Here is an 18,900-nt window from a genome sequence, read left to right on the forward strand (position 1 = left end):
ACGGTCGATCGACCATTAAGCAAGAAGGTACGACCTTTGATTACAGAGGTCGATCGACCATTAAGCACGAAGGTACGACCTTTGATTACAGTGATCGATCGACCATTAATCACGAAGGTACGACCCTTGATTACAGTGGTCGATCGACCATTAGTCACGAAGGTACGACCTTTGATTACAGAGGTCGATCGACCATTAATCACGAAGGTACGACCCTTGATTACAGTGGTCGATCGACCATTAATCACGAAGGTACGACCTTTGATTACAGAGGTCGATCGACCATTAGTCACGAAGGTACGACCCTTGATTACAGAGCTCGATCGACCATTAAGAACGAAGTACGACCCTTGATTACAGTGGTCGATCGACCATTAAGCACGAAGATACGACCCTTGATTACAGAGGTCGATCGACCATTAAGCAAGAAGGTACGACCTTTGATTACAGTGGTCGATCGACCATTAAGAACGAAGGTACGACCTTTGATTACAAAGGTCGATCGACCATTAAGCACAAAGGTACGACCCTTGATTACAGTGGTCGATCGACCATTAAGAACGAAGGTACGACCTTTGATTACAGTGGTCGATCGACCATTAACCACGAAGGTACGACCTTTGATTACAGAGGTCGATCGACCATTAGTCACGAAGGTACGACCTTTGATTAAAGTGGTCGATCGACCATTAAGAACGAAGGTACGACCCTTGATTACAGTGGTCGATCGACCATTAAGCACGAAGGTACGACCCTTGATTACAGTGGTCGATCGACCATTAAGAACGAAGGTACGACCTTTGATTACAGAGGTCGATCGACCATTAAGAACGAAGGTACAACCTTTAATTACAGTGGTCGATCGACCATTAAAAACGAAGGTACGACCCTTGATTACAGTGGTCGATCGACCATTAAGGACGAAGGTACGACCCTTGATTACAGTGGTCGATCAACCATTAAGCACGAAGGTACGACCTTTGAGCATGACGGTACGACCTTAGAGCACGACGGTACGACCCTTACGCGTGATAACCTGGCCTTAAGACCTATCCCTTCCGGGTTTGACCAAGGCCACGGCGTCAGACACCCAAGGGCGGCCCTGTACTGCTGAAGCTGTTATCGACAAACTCTTGTGCGGGTTACACAAGGCTGGCCAGCCAGCGGGGGGTTGTAGGGGTGACTCAGGCCGTCGCACCTCACACATATCATCATCTTACATAACACACATCCTTCCCGAATTTATTCTGTAGCATAATAATGTACGCTACTGACAACTTACTTGTTGGAACCCCCAGGGGGCTACACCAACTGAAGCCTCCCTCTGGTCCTCAAGCCCAGGGGCTCCGCCAACTGAAGCCTTCCTCTGGCACTCAAGCCCAAGGGGTTCCGGCTACTGAAGCTTGCTTGTGTTACTCAAGCCAATCCTAAGTATAAAGCTTTTAAATATATCTCCAAGGCTACGTTACCGTGAAACTCTCCTGAAACCATTACGCAATCTGGTGTGACTTATACAATGGCCTCCACTCAGGAAGCGGATACAATTATGTAAATCAACGAGAGGCAAAACTTCGCATTAGCTCCGTCCATCTGGAGACCTGGTAGGTCTAATTTATTGTGTCTTCTGATCTTTAAATTCACTTTCCCACCAGCAACAGGGGAAGGACAGTGGTTCACCCATGACAGAAGCCTTCATTCGTTCATAACGTAAGACAAGACACGAATCCAGCTCACATCCATCACTTACCTTGGATGAACAATTCTTCTCACTGAACAAACCATCAAGCATTTTTTACGCTTCACATACGAGACACGACGCATGACGTTCACCACCCATGCCAACAGAGTGAGCACAAAAGCAACATACAAACTACATACTCTAAGAACACTAACTGGCACCAGAGTTGGACAAGAGAAAGAATTTCTCAACATCCACCGTAAACACTTCATTCGCTCCACTAAACTAAGCCTCACCTGTCATCCCCCCTTCTTAAGAGCAAATATAAGAAAACTGCAAACCACACAAAATATAACACTCAGAACCAAGCAATCACAAACACGAAACACCTACACAATCAAACAAAAATCCCCCCCCCCCAATATAATACCACCTGAACATGTTCGACACTTAATTCTATGCATGAGACCAGAACCCTCCCCACCAAAGAGCTCCATAACTAACCACCAATCCTCAAGTAGAAATAAAAACCTTCCCCCTGCCTCACACCTCAGCAGCCTTTACTAGCGCATTCCACCACCCCTCAACAAATATAAGACACTATATATATATATATATATATATATATATATATATATATATATATATATATATATATATATATATATATATACTGAAATGACCCATCAAGCACTAAACAGCCAACCTCTCATCCCATTCAGTCTTAAATTCCAACCCATCAGAGGCAACACTCCCAAGACAAACACGAGTCACACTCCTCCACTTACGCACTGAACAGTATTCATACAACTCAAGTCTTCTGGTCCTCCTCAAATCTTCCCACAATTCGTCATCAGGTCTTCCAGAGTCCTCTCTGGTTGTTCCCAAGTATTCCCCAGATCCTCCCCAGCTCCTTCTCATGTCCTCTCCAGGTTCTCTCCACATCTTTCCCAGTTCGTCCTAAGGTCCTCTCAAGTTCCACCAAGATAATTCTCCAGGTACGTTATACCACCTACGTTGGATGCTGAAAAAGCTCTACGTGGTTAACTACCCGCACTTCACCTACAGTAAACAAGGGAAACTTACCAGCGTTCTTTGATGGACTCAAAACGGTCTCTAAGGCCAACGTGCGGTGGCATAAACCTGGCCCAGATCCTGCACTACCTACAACCAAAACCTGGGGTCGCTAGACTGGCTCAGCTCGGCCTTGAGAACGGTGCGTGCAAACACACACACACACACACACACACACACACACACACACACACACACACCGGCCGATATCACCCTTCCATCAACAAAGTATCATCATGATTCCTCCGCGAGTTTTGTTTTGTTACTGGTACCAAGTCAGTAAACATGTGGCCGTCAACAAAACGTCTCGAGACCACACAACATCTCACACAATCCTCGAACTTCATGGAACTTCTCCTACCTAATTTCCAAGACCTTGACAAGGTTCCAGTAACCTTTACGACACCCTGCAGTCCATGTACGCTACGACCGGTGTGGGGGCGCGAGAATCAACTGGGGGAATTCTTATGAGCGCGACGGTGTAAGGCTAGGCCATTAAACCTATGGATGCTCAAGAGAAGTCGTTACGTCATGCCGAAGGGACTTACCGTCTTGCTGAAAGGAGGTAGCCTCATGCTGAGAGGCCGCATCGTCGTGCTGAGAGGCCGCATCGTCGTGCTCAAGGGCCGCATCGTCGTGCTCAAGGGTCGCATCGTCGTGCTCAAGGGCCGCATCGTCGTGCTCAAGGGCCGCATCGTCGTGCTCAAGGGTCGCATCGTCGTGCTGAAGGGTCGCATCGTCGTACTGATAGGCCGTACAGTCGTATTGAAGGGCCGTAATGTCGTCCTGAAGGGCCGTAATGTCGTCCTGAGGGGCCGTAATGTCGTCCTGAAGGGCCGTAATGTCGTGCTGAGAGGCTGTATCGTCGTGGAGAAGGGCCGCATCGTCGTACTGAGAGGCCACACTGTCGTGCTGAGAGGCCGCACCGTCGTGCCGAGGGGCCCAACCGTCGTGTTCCATGGGTTAAGAAAGTGAGGCAAGTTACCGCCGGAGGAGCCTTGTAGTCAAGGGATGGCAGGGAAGCCGGGACTGAGGCCGCCGCTGAACTCACACAGTACCTAACACCTGCCCCCCAACAACCCCCAACAACCCCCTCCCCCACCTCCTCCCCCAACACCTATCACTAACACCCATACGCTCCCCACACCTGCCCTACACCTGACGTGTACAATATGTCCACGTGACAGTACCGCTGTATGCACAGCGCGTCTCAAAGGCTATAGGACTGAGGCAACATGAACTTGTTTACCTTTACTTTAATAAGATGTTTATATTGCAAGACGTGATCTCGTATACCCACACCCACGACTCATGCGTTCGGTATGGGTATACAAGTTCACGTCATGCAGTTTGAACACCTGTTGAACGATAGGTAAACGGTGAATTAGGCCAGAGTCCGGAGGTTTGAGACTGTGTGGGGAGTCGTCTGCCTAAGGAGTCTTCAACCCCCTGGAAACTAACGAAACGATTCTTGAGTACGACTTCCGACTCTTGTACTTAAGAGAACGACCCCTCAGCATGACGGTACGACCCTTGAGTGTGATGGCCCTCCAAAAAACAGGCCATCATACCCAAGGGTCGTACCCTTGCCCTTAAAATATTAAACCGTCAAAGATACAGAATTACGAGCCTCGTCCATAACCAAGATACACACAGACGTGTGGATAAATTACACTCAATGATGGTCTCTTACTGGCAAACATTTTGTTTTTCTATATGATGTTATCATCGTCAGAACTGGTTCACTCCAGCTCCAGCTAACATTCTTGTGTGTGTGTGTGTGTGTGTGTGTGTGTGTGTGTGTGTGTGTGTGTGTGTGTGTGTGTGTGTGTGTGTGACGAGGCTATGATAACCAGACTCAGGTGGGGGTTGGGAGATATGACACTCTCAGGTCAAGGTTGGCTGCTGGTGAGTGGTGATAGGTGGAGGGGCAAGGTGTGCTGCCGTTGATGGGCAGATGGGCGAGGTGAGCTGGTAAGTCCTGTGGTGTGGAAGGCGGGATGGATGGTGGTGACCACCAGACCAGGGGGGTTGGGGTTGAGGGAGGGGCAAGTGACGGGGACCGGGCCAGGTAGGCGACACCTTGACCTTGGCCCAGGCCAGCCACCAGTCAGCCAGCCAGGATGGATGGGTACATGCCGGAGACGTGCCCCACCACCAACTGCTCTGCTCCTGAACTTGGGGGGAAAATTAAGAGGTTACAAGAATTCTCACATTCACAGTAGAGCTGAACTGAGGAGACCAAACCGATATGTATTGTCTTGGGTGTGTCCCAAGTGTGCGTTACCATGGTAAGGGGTGGTAACATGTAGTACCGCAGACACGGTGATGGCTCACGTGGGCCAGTGGCCAGCCACCCCAACCCACCCAGCACATCTCTGGCAGGGCCCACACCACACACACACTGCCCGAGGTAGTGAAGGAAAATGTAGGACGGTCGACGGTGCCCAACAATGGCTGCACAAGCAATCATAACTTCCCCGAAGACCTGTCACCATGGTCCGAAATGTGACGGATGTACCTCAACGTAGGTGGAAGGTAACAACTCTAATAGATAAAAGAACAAGAACAATAACTGAATAAAAGGTGTTGAGGAAAATACGAAGATCTACTGTCGCAAGGATCAGAAATCTTCTGTCAATAATTGGATAGTAACGGCACACCTGTAGTAGGTGGGACCGTTCTCGTCTGTCCATCATCAAGAGCACACGAGACATGTCTGAATGGCTCCAGAGCAAGGCGATGAAATTAATGTCATCAAGAAACAAACCATATGAGGTTAGGTTACAGAGACTCAGTACAGTGTCTGTATAGAAGGGGCGTCTCTGGCAGGACCTGACTGGAGGAGGAGGAGGATGGCAGCAGGATGGGTGTGTAATGTGACCATGAGAGATAGGAGGGGAGGTCGGCATAGGAACGTCAGCACCCAGGATGAGGAGGAAGGTTTCCTGCACAGATCCCCGTCTGTCCTCTGTATCTCTCACACGGTAGCGGCAGGATGATGGCTCCCATGGATGGGGGAGAGAAAAAGAGGAGATACTTCGTGACAGAGAGGTTAGTGAAATGATACAAGACAGACATGGCAGCAACAGCCTGGGGTAGGGTAGCAGCCTCCTGTAGGATGGTGGAGGTGGCCACCATCCTACAACCGCGCCGCCCTCAGCCACACTCCAAGATATGTAAGGGGCCACTCCAGCACACAGGCTCACCCTGCCACCATGATATAACACCACCACTACTACCAACCTCCCTACCACAACATACCACCACCACCACTACCACAACAATCCTAGTAACCTGACAACGACCACTCATAAAGGCGATTATATCTGTCACCAGTATAGCCCAGCCACCATCACCTCACCACACTCATCATCAATACTCACCACCACGTGTAACCCACAGGATCCTCAACAACCTCACCACAACACATCACCTCACTGCACTCACTGTGACTCACCATAACACGTGGCAGCCACACACTCACCGTGACTCACCTCAACACGCGAAAACCGTATAATCATCATGACTCACCACATCACGTGACAACCACACAATTATCATGACTCACTACAACACGTGGCAACCACACAATTATCATGACTCACCACCACACGTACCACACACTCATCATGACACACCACCACACACTCACCAAGACTTACCACAACACTTGACTACCACACACTCACCATAACTCACCACAACACTTTAACACACACTCCCCACAACACGTGACAACCACACAATCACCATGATTCACCATCACACACTCACCATGACTCACCATCACACGTGACTACCACAAACTCACCATGATTCACCACAGCGAGACATGACACCACCTCAGATGACTCACCTTTACATTAGGGGATATTCATGAGTGCAGCCAACCCTACCCACCTCCTGCCTCCGAGCTGATCACCCACCGTACTCAACACCCACCCTCACCCAACCCCCGACTATACAGGTCCTCAAATATAAAAGTCGCGTAATAAATATCCAGGATGGTATAGGGCCAATTAGCTAACGATACTGACAACTTAACAAACAATGATCAAGGAGTTCCACAGTAAACATCTGACTTAATTACTCCTTTCCCATTGATAACGAGGCTCAAGAATTCTTTTTCTATTCTTCCTCTGACCTTCCCGGCTGTACGAGTCAGATCTACCAACACCTGAGGAACTCCGAGTGATTTCTCATTCTATAATATTTCTTTTTTCATTTTTTTGCAATTTCCGCAAGCACGACATGTTTCTGCAGGGTCGGGACAGTCGTCAGCTGCAGCTGACGACCTCTCTCTCGTACAACACTGGAAGGATTGAGCCAACAAGTAACATTTCCGGCCACTAAATCATTCACCAGATGGCTACACGACAGAAAGGCACACTCCCCACTGACTGGAACTTCTGCTGGCGTAACACCTTGCAGTTAAGGATAAAAAGAATGCTTCTGGAATGGTCGATCTATCATGCTCACAACGACGTCAGGTAAAATGTTACACACAATAATCAGGGATAACATCTTTGCATTTCTAAAAGATGATAAAAACACATGCGTGAAAATCAATATTGATTCCGTTACATAAGAACATGCTTAAGGAGTTGCATCGAGTTCTTCAGTCATGCATATGCCGCAATAACGTTATCATTAGAGACAGACTTCCCCAAAACCCTTCGCGTACCACATACAAGACTGCTTGAACGAATTATACCTCCTGGGGCAGGAAACAGAATCTGCGCGTCTATGACGGATTGCGTTACCCAGAAGTAATGGGTGGCGGTAAACAATGAAGGACCCGAGTGGTTGAGCGTGACAAGTGGGGTGCCACAAGGATCAATCCCCCGGCCCAACATTTCTTGTCAGCTACGTCAGTTATACAATCCCCCAAACCTCACACTTTGCCCATGACACGAAATCGATAAAATACATTCAAAATAAAGGTAAGCTGCCTAATGATACAAAGATGATTATATGGAAACAATAAAAAAAGATACAGAGGTTAGACATGGCAAAATGAACTGTGTCGATAATCCAGAAATAAAGAATTTGGGTAACAAAACAATAAGACGATTATGAATTTTTTCTTTAACTACAATAAAAAGACAGAGTTATAACCAATTATCGCCTAAGATATGCAAAGCAATGCCTCGCTTATATTCTGAATTAAACACATTACTGAGTTCCATAACTAGAAATACGAAGCATAATACGAAAGACAAAACACTTATTGTTTACAACACCCTATTCTGACCACTTTTAGATTACGCTCTTTTCTTCTTCACAAAACCTGATAGACAAGGAAAAATAGAACGAATACAGAGAAGTAAAACAAAGCTAATTCCGACACGTTGAAACAAACCATAAGAAACAAAAGACTCAAAAGCTAGAAATTTTTCCACTAAAGAAAGCACAGACTCCTAACTCATCTACGATAATGGAGGTTTTCAAAATGCTAAAATAATCTTAACCACAAAACTCAATTTCTTCACGTTAGACTGAGATACAACGACCAGAGGTAAGGTGTGTCAGACTAAAGGGAAGGACATGTAAGCCAAACATGGGCAAAAGCTTTTAGAACTGTGGAACACAAGTACAAACAACCACCAGCTTTAGTCAAACACAATCAATACATTCAAATCCCCGCAAGACAAATATTCAAATGACGCCAGTTATCAGTAGGGATGTCTGGTCAAGAAGGACAATATCAATAGGCTATGTACACCTTAACTTCATTTTCTTTCTAAAATTTGATATTCCTCCCAATATCATCATTACATCATACTATGTCTTCCATTCAAACTTTCCTACAAAAGGTCTTCGTCGGTATACTTTCTCCATACGGCATGACGCTGCAGCTTGGCCGTATTCCTGCCAACTGACGCGCCGGAAGGAGTGGTGGGCGGGGCGGGGAAGAGATTTCCGCTTCACTGGCCTGTCTCTTAAAATACATTAAAGGAATCTTGGATACCGTCACTGCCATACACCATATCATCGACCATCAGGTCTGTTATCTGTCCTTGCTGCAATGTACTCCCCAACATGTCAAGATCCATCCTTACTAGTCCCCACGTCAAGACCCACCCGCACCAGCACCCCACGTCAAGACCCACCCTCACCAGCCCCCCACGTCAAGACCCACCCTCACCAGTCCCCCACGTCAAGACCCACCCTCACCAGCCCCAAACGTCAAGACCCACCCTCACCAGCACCCCACGTCAACCCCCACATGGTAAGTATGGATCAGCTGTGGCGGTGGTAACTGTAGCACACTTACCAGCGCATGACTCGCCCCGCCTCCTGGCCATCATGCGGGGGGCGCCAGCAGGGAGCGAAGACATAGTGCGTGGGAGGTAGAGTGTCATGCACAGTGTCATGCAGGACACTAGAACCACACAGCCCTTGGATGATCGTCATAAAATCTTAAGGCTCTAAGCCAACTGTGAATCTTCCTTCCTTCCTTCCATTCTCAGAATTCTGTCTCACCATATGAGCCTCCAGTCTGTCTATGTGTGTGTAAAGGGGGCGACCAGCTGTGGGGTAGTCAGCTGATGGAAATCAGCTGACAGGCAGTGAGTAAGGCGGCCGGTACAATCTTGACTCATGGGTAACTCTGGGGAGAAAATATACCTGACTCACACGGAAGTCTGGGGAGAAATATAACTGACTCACATGGAGATCTGGGGAGAAATATAACTGACTCACAGGGAGATCTGGGGAGGAATATACCTGACTCACAGGGTGAGAGTTCTGGGAGCGGGATGAAAGAGAGTGAGGAACGGGGTGTGTACAGGGAGGGAGGGAGGGAGGGAGGGAGGGAGGGAGGGAGGGGGGAAAATTCAATAACGGGGGAAAGGCAAGAAGAGAAAACGGAATAAAGGGGGATCGAAAAGAAACACGATAAAAGGTGGAGAGAGAGAGAGAGAGAGAGAGAGAGAGAGAGAGAGAGAGAGAGAGAGAGAGAGAGAGAGAGAGAGAGAGAGAGAGAGAGAGAGAGAGAGAGAGAGAGAGAGAGAGAGAGAGAGAGAGAGAGAGAGAGAGAGAGAGAGAGAGAGAGAGAGCAGCATGAGGGTGTAGGAAGAGCAATGATGTAGGAACAGCAGGGTGTGCAGCATGAGGGTGTAGGAGCAGCAGGGTGTACAGCATGAGGGTCTAGGAACAGCAGGGTGTGCAGCATGAGGGTGTAAGAGCAGCAGGGTGTACAGCATGAGGGTCTAGGAACAGCAGGATGTGCAGCATGAGGGTGTAGGAGCAGCAGGGTGTACAGCATGAGGGTCTAGGAACAGCAGGGTGTGCAGCATGAGGGTGTAGGAGCAGCAGGGTGTACAGCATGAGGGTGTAGGCACAGCAACGTGTGCAGAACGAGGGTGTAGGAACAGCAGGGTGTGCAGCATGAGGGAATGAGGGAGCCAGGAGAATGAGTGACGCAGGAGACAGGTCGTACCTCACAGTCAAGTTGCCTGCTATTATAGCCAACACTGGCACGCTCCATCAACCCTGACTACCTGCTGCTAATGATGGGGCTAGTGTTGGAGGTGCGGGTGATGTCCGTGTTGGTGGTGATGGTGCTTGTATTGGAGGTGCGGATGGTGTCCATGTTGGTGGTGACGGTGCTTGTGTTGGAGGTGCGGGTGGTGTCTCCGTGTTGGTATTGATGGTGTTGCTGGCAGTGGGTGTTGGTGGTGATAATGTTGGCGTTTCTGATGACGACGCGGCAGTGGAAGCCAGCACGGCACAACCCACTCACTACACAAAACACCATCATCATTCCGTGGCCTCCAAGGTAAATGCTTTACTTCCACCAAGGAACTGTGCTGGGACCTCTGCTGTTCCTCACTGTCATGCTGTTCCTCACTGTCACACACACACACACACACACACACACACACACACACACACACACACACACACACACATACACACACGCCAGAGTCTGGTATTATCCTCGCCAGATGATACGTGAACCAGTACGCGAGATATTAACACAAGATACACAAACATACACCAAGTCGTCCCGGTGGAAATACTGATCAAACATGTTTTATTTGACAGTACAAAGTTGCGACATTTGACTCTAATTTCATATCTTTATCTACCATCTGTATACACACGTAGCCTCACCATGATGGGTAAAGTGAAAGACACCAAGCAATACAGAACACAGAACAAATGAACACCATTATATCTGGGAAGAACATTGTAGAACACCCCGGAGTAATTACGTCTGATGACTTTACGTTCAGTGAACACAACAGAACACAACTGTGGCTTTTTCATAATTCTACGTTAGATTTTATGGACCATCAGGGCCAGTGAGGTAAAGCCAGTTATAATTGTTTTCAGGTCAGCAAGACTCCCCAGCATGGAGCAGTACCGCGTGCTGACGTCCTTCACGTCGAACGAAACTGTAGCGTCAGAACACCGCAGACAGGAGAAGTGTATCGTAATTCACTCAGGGAAAATCTTGGAAGGCATGGTTCTCAGTCTGCACGCGAACATATCCTCCCCACTGGCATAGGAAGGTCGGTAAATACTCCCACACCCAGTGAAAGATGCAACAAGTACACTGTATGGCGCTATACACCACCGAGACCTAAAATTGCTTAGAATATTGCCTGCAGCCATTGGAGACCTTATGGTCTGATCGATGGTGACATTCACAAAGAGGCCGGGAGCATGTGAAGAGTGTACCCCCACACACCAGCCATGATGTGCTGGTTCCGTAGGCATACGGGCAGTGGCCTCCAGCAGCCTGACTGAATAGAGACAACACAACAGGGGTCTCAGCTCGAGCGGTGGTGGTGATGGTGGTGGTGGTGGAGGTGGAGTGGGGGGGGGGGGGGGGGGGGAGTTAAACCTCTCCGACCATCGTAAAGTAAGCTTACCCCAACTGCCATAAACACCTCATTAAAACGAGCTACATTTAAATATTTCCACGCGCTGTTAACATGAACACATCTTGAAAAAGTCGCGTCTCTATGACGCTGGGCTAAACAATAGCCCTTTTCTTGATTTTGGTGATGATGTCAAAGCAGGTGATCATCAGCTTATATTCTCCGTGGCTTGTGTGCAGCGGTGATGGTGGTGATCTGTCGTGGTCTACCTTGCCAAAGGTTCCTCCAGTGTGAGGAAGCCCTGGGCTACACTGGCATGCACCTCCGCACCAGGAGGACCTTCACCCGAGATTCATCCCCAACAATTTGTGTTCCTCCCGGAGCATAACTGTATGATCCTTGGGTATGATAGCCAGACCATTAACCTCACCCTTCACGGACAGTCTAGGGCATCATACTTAAGTCCACAGGGTGCCCCAGGTCTGACCTGCTTCACACCGCCTCAGCACCAACCAAGCCACGCTCAGCAGTACACCAGGAGCGTTCCATCCCAGCCGAAATCAATGACTGTACTGCGTTACGTAAGAGTGACTGGTCACGATACCGGGGCTTCTTCACGCCAAGTTAATTCCCTCAGCACGACGGTGCGTCTCTCCAACACGACGGTATGACCCTCAGCATGACGGTACGATCCTCCAGCATAACGGCACCACCCCTGTGCATGGTCCTGAGAGGCCCCACCATCATACTCAAACAATCAAACATACCAGCGCATGACTCCCTTTCTTTTTCTTCTCTTTCCCCATCCAGGAGGGCAACTTCCCAAGACTGGAAACTGATACACGTTGCCTCAGCGTTTAAGGAAGGTGATAAGTGAACGTTTGTTACCAGACCTTCCCGCCCGATAATGATTTACTGGAGTATTTCAACCAACGGAAGAAAAAATATCTTGACATTTATGCTTTACTGATTTTTTGTTAGTTTCTAGGGGGAAACTGTGTGGGAAAAGCACGTTTCAGAAGCCCTCATTTGTATGCACAAAACTGAAAGAATTGTTGACTACACACATTGGCTTTGTTGTAAACAATGTCCACCTTTCCATCCAGTAATGGTCCTATACTGTCTCCTATCTTTCTTTTAAACGTAAAACTCTTTGGGGTAACTTTTGAAATTTCCCTTGCATATTCCATAACCTCCAATACTTATTCGATTTCCCGATTCCATCTTGAGAGTATGATAGACACGACGGACCAGCAAGGTGAGGAGAGGTCCCCATCATCCATCACAGACACATCTCTCCTTACCAACGAGTTCTTCTGGTTCTGTCTCCACGCATCGTGGACTCCCTCCGTCTCCCACCTACCTCTCAGGTCTGCTCTGGTACATTTCCTATGACTGTTTCCTGGCAATTTCAGTAGCCTTTCAATACATAGCTTCAACAGTTTCCGATATAGATCGCTAAGGTTACAGTTTCATTTTTCATTGTTAGCTTTCTTGTTGTTGGCAATTTCGATATATAATATATATATATATATATATATATATATATATATATATATATATATATATATATATATATATATATATATATATATATATATATATATTGGTAGAAATGAATCTATTTCTAAGGCAATGTTACCACTCCTTGGTTCGTCTACGCTGTACACGAACCGCTAGATTACGATGCCCCAAGTTAAGAACATGCCAGAATAAGAACCCCCGGTTAAGATCTCCAGAAAATGGACGCCATCCACCACACGGTGAGATGCCTGCATCACAGTGTTACCAGTTGTTAACTGGCTGGAGACACATCTGGGGGCATTCATGAACCATTTTCCTTATACGTTATCGCTAGACTTTAAGAGCTTCATTAATGCATTTCATAAATCTGACATTATTGATCGTATCATCTCCATTCGATCTAAACCTAAATAATATGTTACACTTGTAAATATAATGAACCAGGATATACTTTTCTTCAGCATTAACACATCTAACATTATTTTGTATCTTCCTCCTCAACACGTACTCCTTATTTCCATCAAATCTTCCATATTCCCATCCGTTCTTGTATCCTAGTCAAAATATAGCCTCCATAAACCTAATCCAGCCATACGTGTGGGACGCGACTCCTCTTCATATTTCATCCTATCGCAGAAGCCTATCCCACGTATTAGATAAGCAAGCCTCCACCGCTACAGATCCTTAACCAACGTATTTAAGCTGTTGCTTACACCAGTAAGGTTACACATAATCGATTAAATATATCATATCATGAAATGGTTCCACAAGATCTTCCTAATCGCGTTACAATTCGTTTGAATAAATTCGTTGTATTTAACTCGTTTAACTTCTCCAGACATTTCCTCGACGACAAGCGAACTAACAGAAACAACAAACACTGTCTTTGCCTGTTCCTTGTGATATAATGATTCTCCATGGTTTGTTTTTCTCTATGAGTTCCAGATTAAGGTCTAGACTGATTCATTAATTTTTCTGTCTTTTGCAGAAGTGCTTCTCTTTCCGCCTTATCGAGGCATCAACTGGCTATACTACAGTCGTCTACAGCCTGATATCCCAAATTCTTAACGCAATTACAGATCTTGACACATCGCCTGGCTCGGGAAATCTTAATTCTATTCCTAATCTCCATAACATTTTGATATATTTCTTCGTCCTGAACATCCTTGCCTCAAAGACTAACGATCCCGTCCCTGCCCGTTTTCTATGTCCATACAGCACTGTATAAGTCAGGTTCCAGGTCCATAACTCGAGCCATTACATAACTACCGCGAGATGTCAGCCATTTCCCTCCCTCCTCACATCTACTCAGGGGTTCCATACAGGGCCAGAGCATCTCCAGTGACCGGGGAAAAACGCTCTCTGATGAATGTCTGGCCTGAGCGAGAGAGGGGGAGGGAAACCTGGGGTGGGGGCAATTATGTTCAATGATCAAACCAGTCAGGTGACCTGGCTGACCTGGGTTGGGGAAAGAGCGGGGAAGGAAGGGAAGCTGAGCACGTCTGGCCCTTCTTATTGCTGAGAGAGAGAGAGAGAGAGAGAGAGAGAGAGAGAGAGAGAGAGAGAGAGAGAGAGAGAGAGAGAGAGAGAGAGAGAGAGAGAGAGAGAGAGAGAGAGAGAGAGAGAGAGAGAGAGAGAGAATATCACCAGCGGTGTACCGGGGTAAACTGGCCCATGTGAGCCATACTGTCGCCAGCCAGTGTGGCCGCTACCTGCCGCAGGGGGTACAGTGTGTGCTGCCCTCCTGCCCCACACTACCTACGCTCCCCCAGGGTCAGGTGGGTGCCTCCCCCTTGCCTACCCTCTGTACCGTTAACACTTAACTTGCCTCGTGTAGATTGCTACCTGCCGTACACATAGGCCGGCACGGAACCTACACCCACCCTCCCTACTTCCCACTGCCGTGCACATGAGCCAGTACGCCCCCCACCCCCTGCCGAGCACATGGGCCGGCACGGACCCCCTCAAACCCCACCCCCAGCACGGGAGCCTCACCTTGAACGCGCCGCTAAAGGTCAACTTTCGCATTGTCTGGACCCGGCAACCGAGTTTTCTTTTCCAGGATACACGGGGGCTTCCCCCCTTTCCTGCGCGATCGATGACGATAATTCGAGAGTCAGTTTTACCAGACAACACGACCCTGGTCCTACCCTACATTACGTAAGCTCCAGTGACTCATCTGGGGTACGTGGAGGGCCTCCAGCGACAGCCATGTTCATCCTGGCTAAGAAACTCCGTGTCCGGCTAGACAACAAGGGTTACCATGGCAACGCTCGGCAGGGGTTTGATAAATTCATGGCAATTCCCTCATTATATTGATTATCGCTTTTGTAGTCTCACGCACGCACGCACGAAGGGAAGGGGGTGAACCTTGGCGTAAGGGTAGGTAGAGAAGCCATGAGTTTGGACAACTCAGGTCAATATATATACATATAGGTGTTATGACACCTAGATCAAGGAACCTCATAATGAGGGAACACGATATACTCTGGACGTCAGGCTAAGCTGAGGCTGTGTTCACGAGAGTACCTCATGACCTGGCGAACAGTGAAAGGGGGAATGAGACGTGGGAACCTCATCAGAACCGGGGAGCAGTGAGAAGGACCATTAGACATGTTAATATGTACGGTAGGTTGACGGATAGGGAGCCCATGAACTGGGGAGAAGTGAGGAGGAAGATCTGGGGAGCTCAAAAGCTGGTTAGAAGTGATGAGGAAGACCTGGGGAGCCCATGAACTGGGGAGACCTGAGGAGGAAGACATGGGGAGCTCATGAGCTGGATAGAATTGATGAGGAAGAAGACCTGGGGAGCTCATGAGCTAGGGAGAAGTGAGGAGGAAGACCTGGGGAGCTCATGAGCTGGGGAGAAGTAAGGAGGAAGATCTGGGGAGCTCAAAAGCTGGTTAAAAGTGACGAGGAAGACCTGGGGAGCTCATGAGCTGGGAGAAGTGAGGAAGAAGACCTGGGGAGCTCAGGAGCTGGATAGAAGTGAGGAAGAAGACCTGGGGAGCTCATGAGCTGGGGAGAAGTGAGGAAGAAGACCTGGGGAGCTCATAAGCCGGGGAGAAGTGAGGAGGAAGACCTATGAGCTCATAACCTGGGGAGAAGTGAGGAGAAAGACCTGGGGAGCTCATAAGCTGGGGAGAAGTGAGGAGGAAGACCTGGAAGCTCATGAGCCGGGGAGAAGTGAGGTAGAAAACCTGGGGAGCTCATGAGCTGGGGAGAAGTGAGGAGGAAGACCATGGAAACTCATGACCCGTGGAGCAGTGAACAGCAAGACCTCGGGAAGTTCACGAGCCGGCAGGTTCCTGACGGGGATCAACGTCCTGGTGAGAGTATGGAGTCATGAGGCAGACAACACTGGCGGCGCTGAAGTGGGGGAGTGGAGGAGCCATTGAGGCCAACCCCCCCAGGTGTTGATGGACTAGGTTCTTTATCTCTTACTGTTTACCTGTTTGTACAGAAGGGAGAGAGAGTTGTATACTCGTGGGGGCCCCCATCTCTGCAACCTTTCCACACCATCAACTTCCTTTTAAACCTTTGTCAATTGCTGGCATTCACCTCTCCCCTGCCTAGTCTAAACCCTGCCGCCAAGGCCATACAACAGAACAGTGCTTCTCTACATCCTCACTAACCAGCTTGTTGTCCTGGTTTCTGGTTACTCTGGCGATGCATCTCACGTGCGACTGTTCACCGTCACTATCGTCGTATCGATTTTTGGAAATTCGAAGGTTGTATTCAGGGCCTCTCTCTCTCTCTCTCTCTCTCTCTCTCTCTCTCTCTCTCTCTCTCTCTCTCTCTCTCCTTCATGGTGCGCAGTTCTTGTCACTCTCAGCCTCTCACTGTGGATCAATCTCTTAATTCAGGTACAGTACTATCGTGGTTGCTCTTCTCTGGACCCTCTCAGTCAGATCTTTGTGCCTCGCTAAGTGAGGTGACCAGACTTGAGGAGACACAACCCAGTCTTGGTCGGACATATGTTGTGAGTAGCTCATCATATATTTCCGTAAACGTACACGAGAATGTGACTCCAATTTGCCAATTTCCCGACAGACAGAGCACCATTCCTCAATCTCCCTGAGGTGTAACTCTGGCGACAGTTCAGGAAAAATGTCGGCCAGGGGACTTTTTCGCACATAGATTCTTGTAACTTATTTCCTGCTGGGTAATAAGAGTATCCAGATTTCTTTTTCGCCGAATCCCATCCTCCTTACGTTACAATTACTCGCATTGAATTTCATCATCCATGTATCGGACCGACTTTGGAATTTACAAGCGTGCACCTCCCAGTGCTATGGATAGGGTATTTCTTCCTACTGAGGACAAGATTTTGAAATATGAATCTGAATTCCAGGAGTCTTTGCAGGTTGCCCTGTAAGCTGATGCGACCGTAAGCATTCTACATTTCTCTCATGACCTAAGCATCATCCATAAACACGTACAGGTGAGCCAGTCCACCGGACAAATCATTTACATAAACCAAGAATAGCAGTGGACCCAAGACCGAGCCTTGCGGTACACCATTCGTAACCTCAGCCCATATCGAGCATGCACCTCCTACCTGCGACCTCTGTTCTCTTCTAGTAAGGTAACATATCTAGAGGAGGAATCTGCTCCTCATTCCAGCATGTAGTTCTAGCATCATTTTAATCTCCGATGTATATTGAGTCAAAGGCTGTCTGCCAGTCCAGTAACACAGTCTACCCATCCTTCTCCATGATCTGGTACGAAGCTCACCCCGTCATACAAGTCTCACTGACTGGGAATCCGTGTTGTCTCCCAGTTGGTAGTTTCCCCTTCGCATGTAGTCATTCAATTGTTTTATGGTTATCTTTTCCAGTGTTTTACAAAACCATACTGACGAGCAAGAGTACACTATAGCTCAGTGGTTTCTCAATCGTCATTCTTAAATACAGGCACTACATTGTTCTCGTCCACATCTCTGAAACTTCCCTCTCCACTAGTAATATATTGATCAGTATTTCCTGTGGCCAAGCTGGTCCCTCCCTGGCGATGGAGGGTGTTGTGCTCACTCCCTGTTCATGGGGGGTGTTGTGTTCCCTCTCTGTTGATGGAGGGTGTTGTGTTCCCTCTCTGTTGATGGAGGGTGTTGTGTTCCCTCCCTGCTGATGAAGGGTGTTGTGTTCCCTCTCTGTTGATGGAGGGTGTTGTGTTCCCTCTCTGTTGATGGAGGGTGTTGTGTTCCCTCCCTGCTCATGAAGGGTGTTGTGTTCCCTCCCTGCTGATGAAGGGTGTTGTGTTCCCTCCCTGCAAAGATGGTGTTGTGTTTCCTGTGCCCAGGCAGGTCCCTCCCTCTCTGATGGAGGGTATTATGTTCCCTCCCTGGTTATGGAGGGTGTAGTAATATATATGTGTGCTGTATGGGGAAGGAGTTCTACACTCGTGTGGCTCCATCTCTTGAACATCCTATACTATCATATAATTTCTTCAATTCATCTATGTTGTCTGCATTAGCCATGTCCCCAGTCAATTTATTCCATTTATCCTCCACTTTTATACTATAAAAGTAATTCTTTACATCTTTTTAACAAGATTTTTGCTTAACTTAATGTTATGTCCTCTGGTTGATCTATTCCCACATCTCTCGAAGAACCTTTCACAGTCTACATTATCGATCTGTTTTCCAAACTTAAAGGTTGTGATCAAGTACGCCTCACTCTTCTCTCTTCCAAGGTTATTAGCCTCTCCCTGTAACTAAGCTCTCTTTAGTACATCTGTGCAACTGTACTCTGAACCTTCCTCATCAGCCCTCTGTGCTTCTTTACG

The 18,900-nt window shown here is 48.0% G+C and overlaps 1 protein-coding gene across 3 annotated transcripts in view; it reads right to left on the reverse strand.

Moving 5' to 3' along the window:
• The window catches only part of LOC139749850 (reticulon-1-A-like), a 195,385-nt gene that overhangs the window by 81,147 nt on the left and 95,338 nt on the right, over nucleotides 1-18,900 (reverse strand). Inside the window, exon 1 of one of the 3 annotated variants that reach the window (XM_071664179.1) lies at nucleotides 3,301-3,777. The exons of the other annotated variants lie outside the window; for them this stretch is intronic. Coding sequence (XP_071520280.1) covers nucleotides 3,301-3,712 — 412 coding nt within the window. The 5' untranslated portion in view covers nucleotides 3,713-3,777. Of the gene's footprint in view, nucleotides 1-3,300; nucleotides 3,778-18,900 lie in introns of those variants that run through there. 3 annotated transcript variants of the gene reach the window in all.

Source organism: Panulirus ornatus, chromosome 8, assembly GCF_036320965.1.
Source record: "Panulirus ornatus isolate Po-2019 chromosome 8, ASM3632096v1, whole genome shotgun sequence".
In the NCBI taxonomy this organism is placed as follows: Eukaryota; Metazoa; Arthropoda; class Malacostraca; order Decapoda; family Palinuridae; genus Panulirus; species Panulirus ornatus.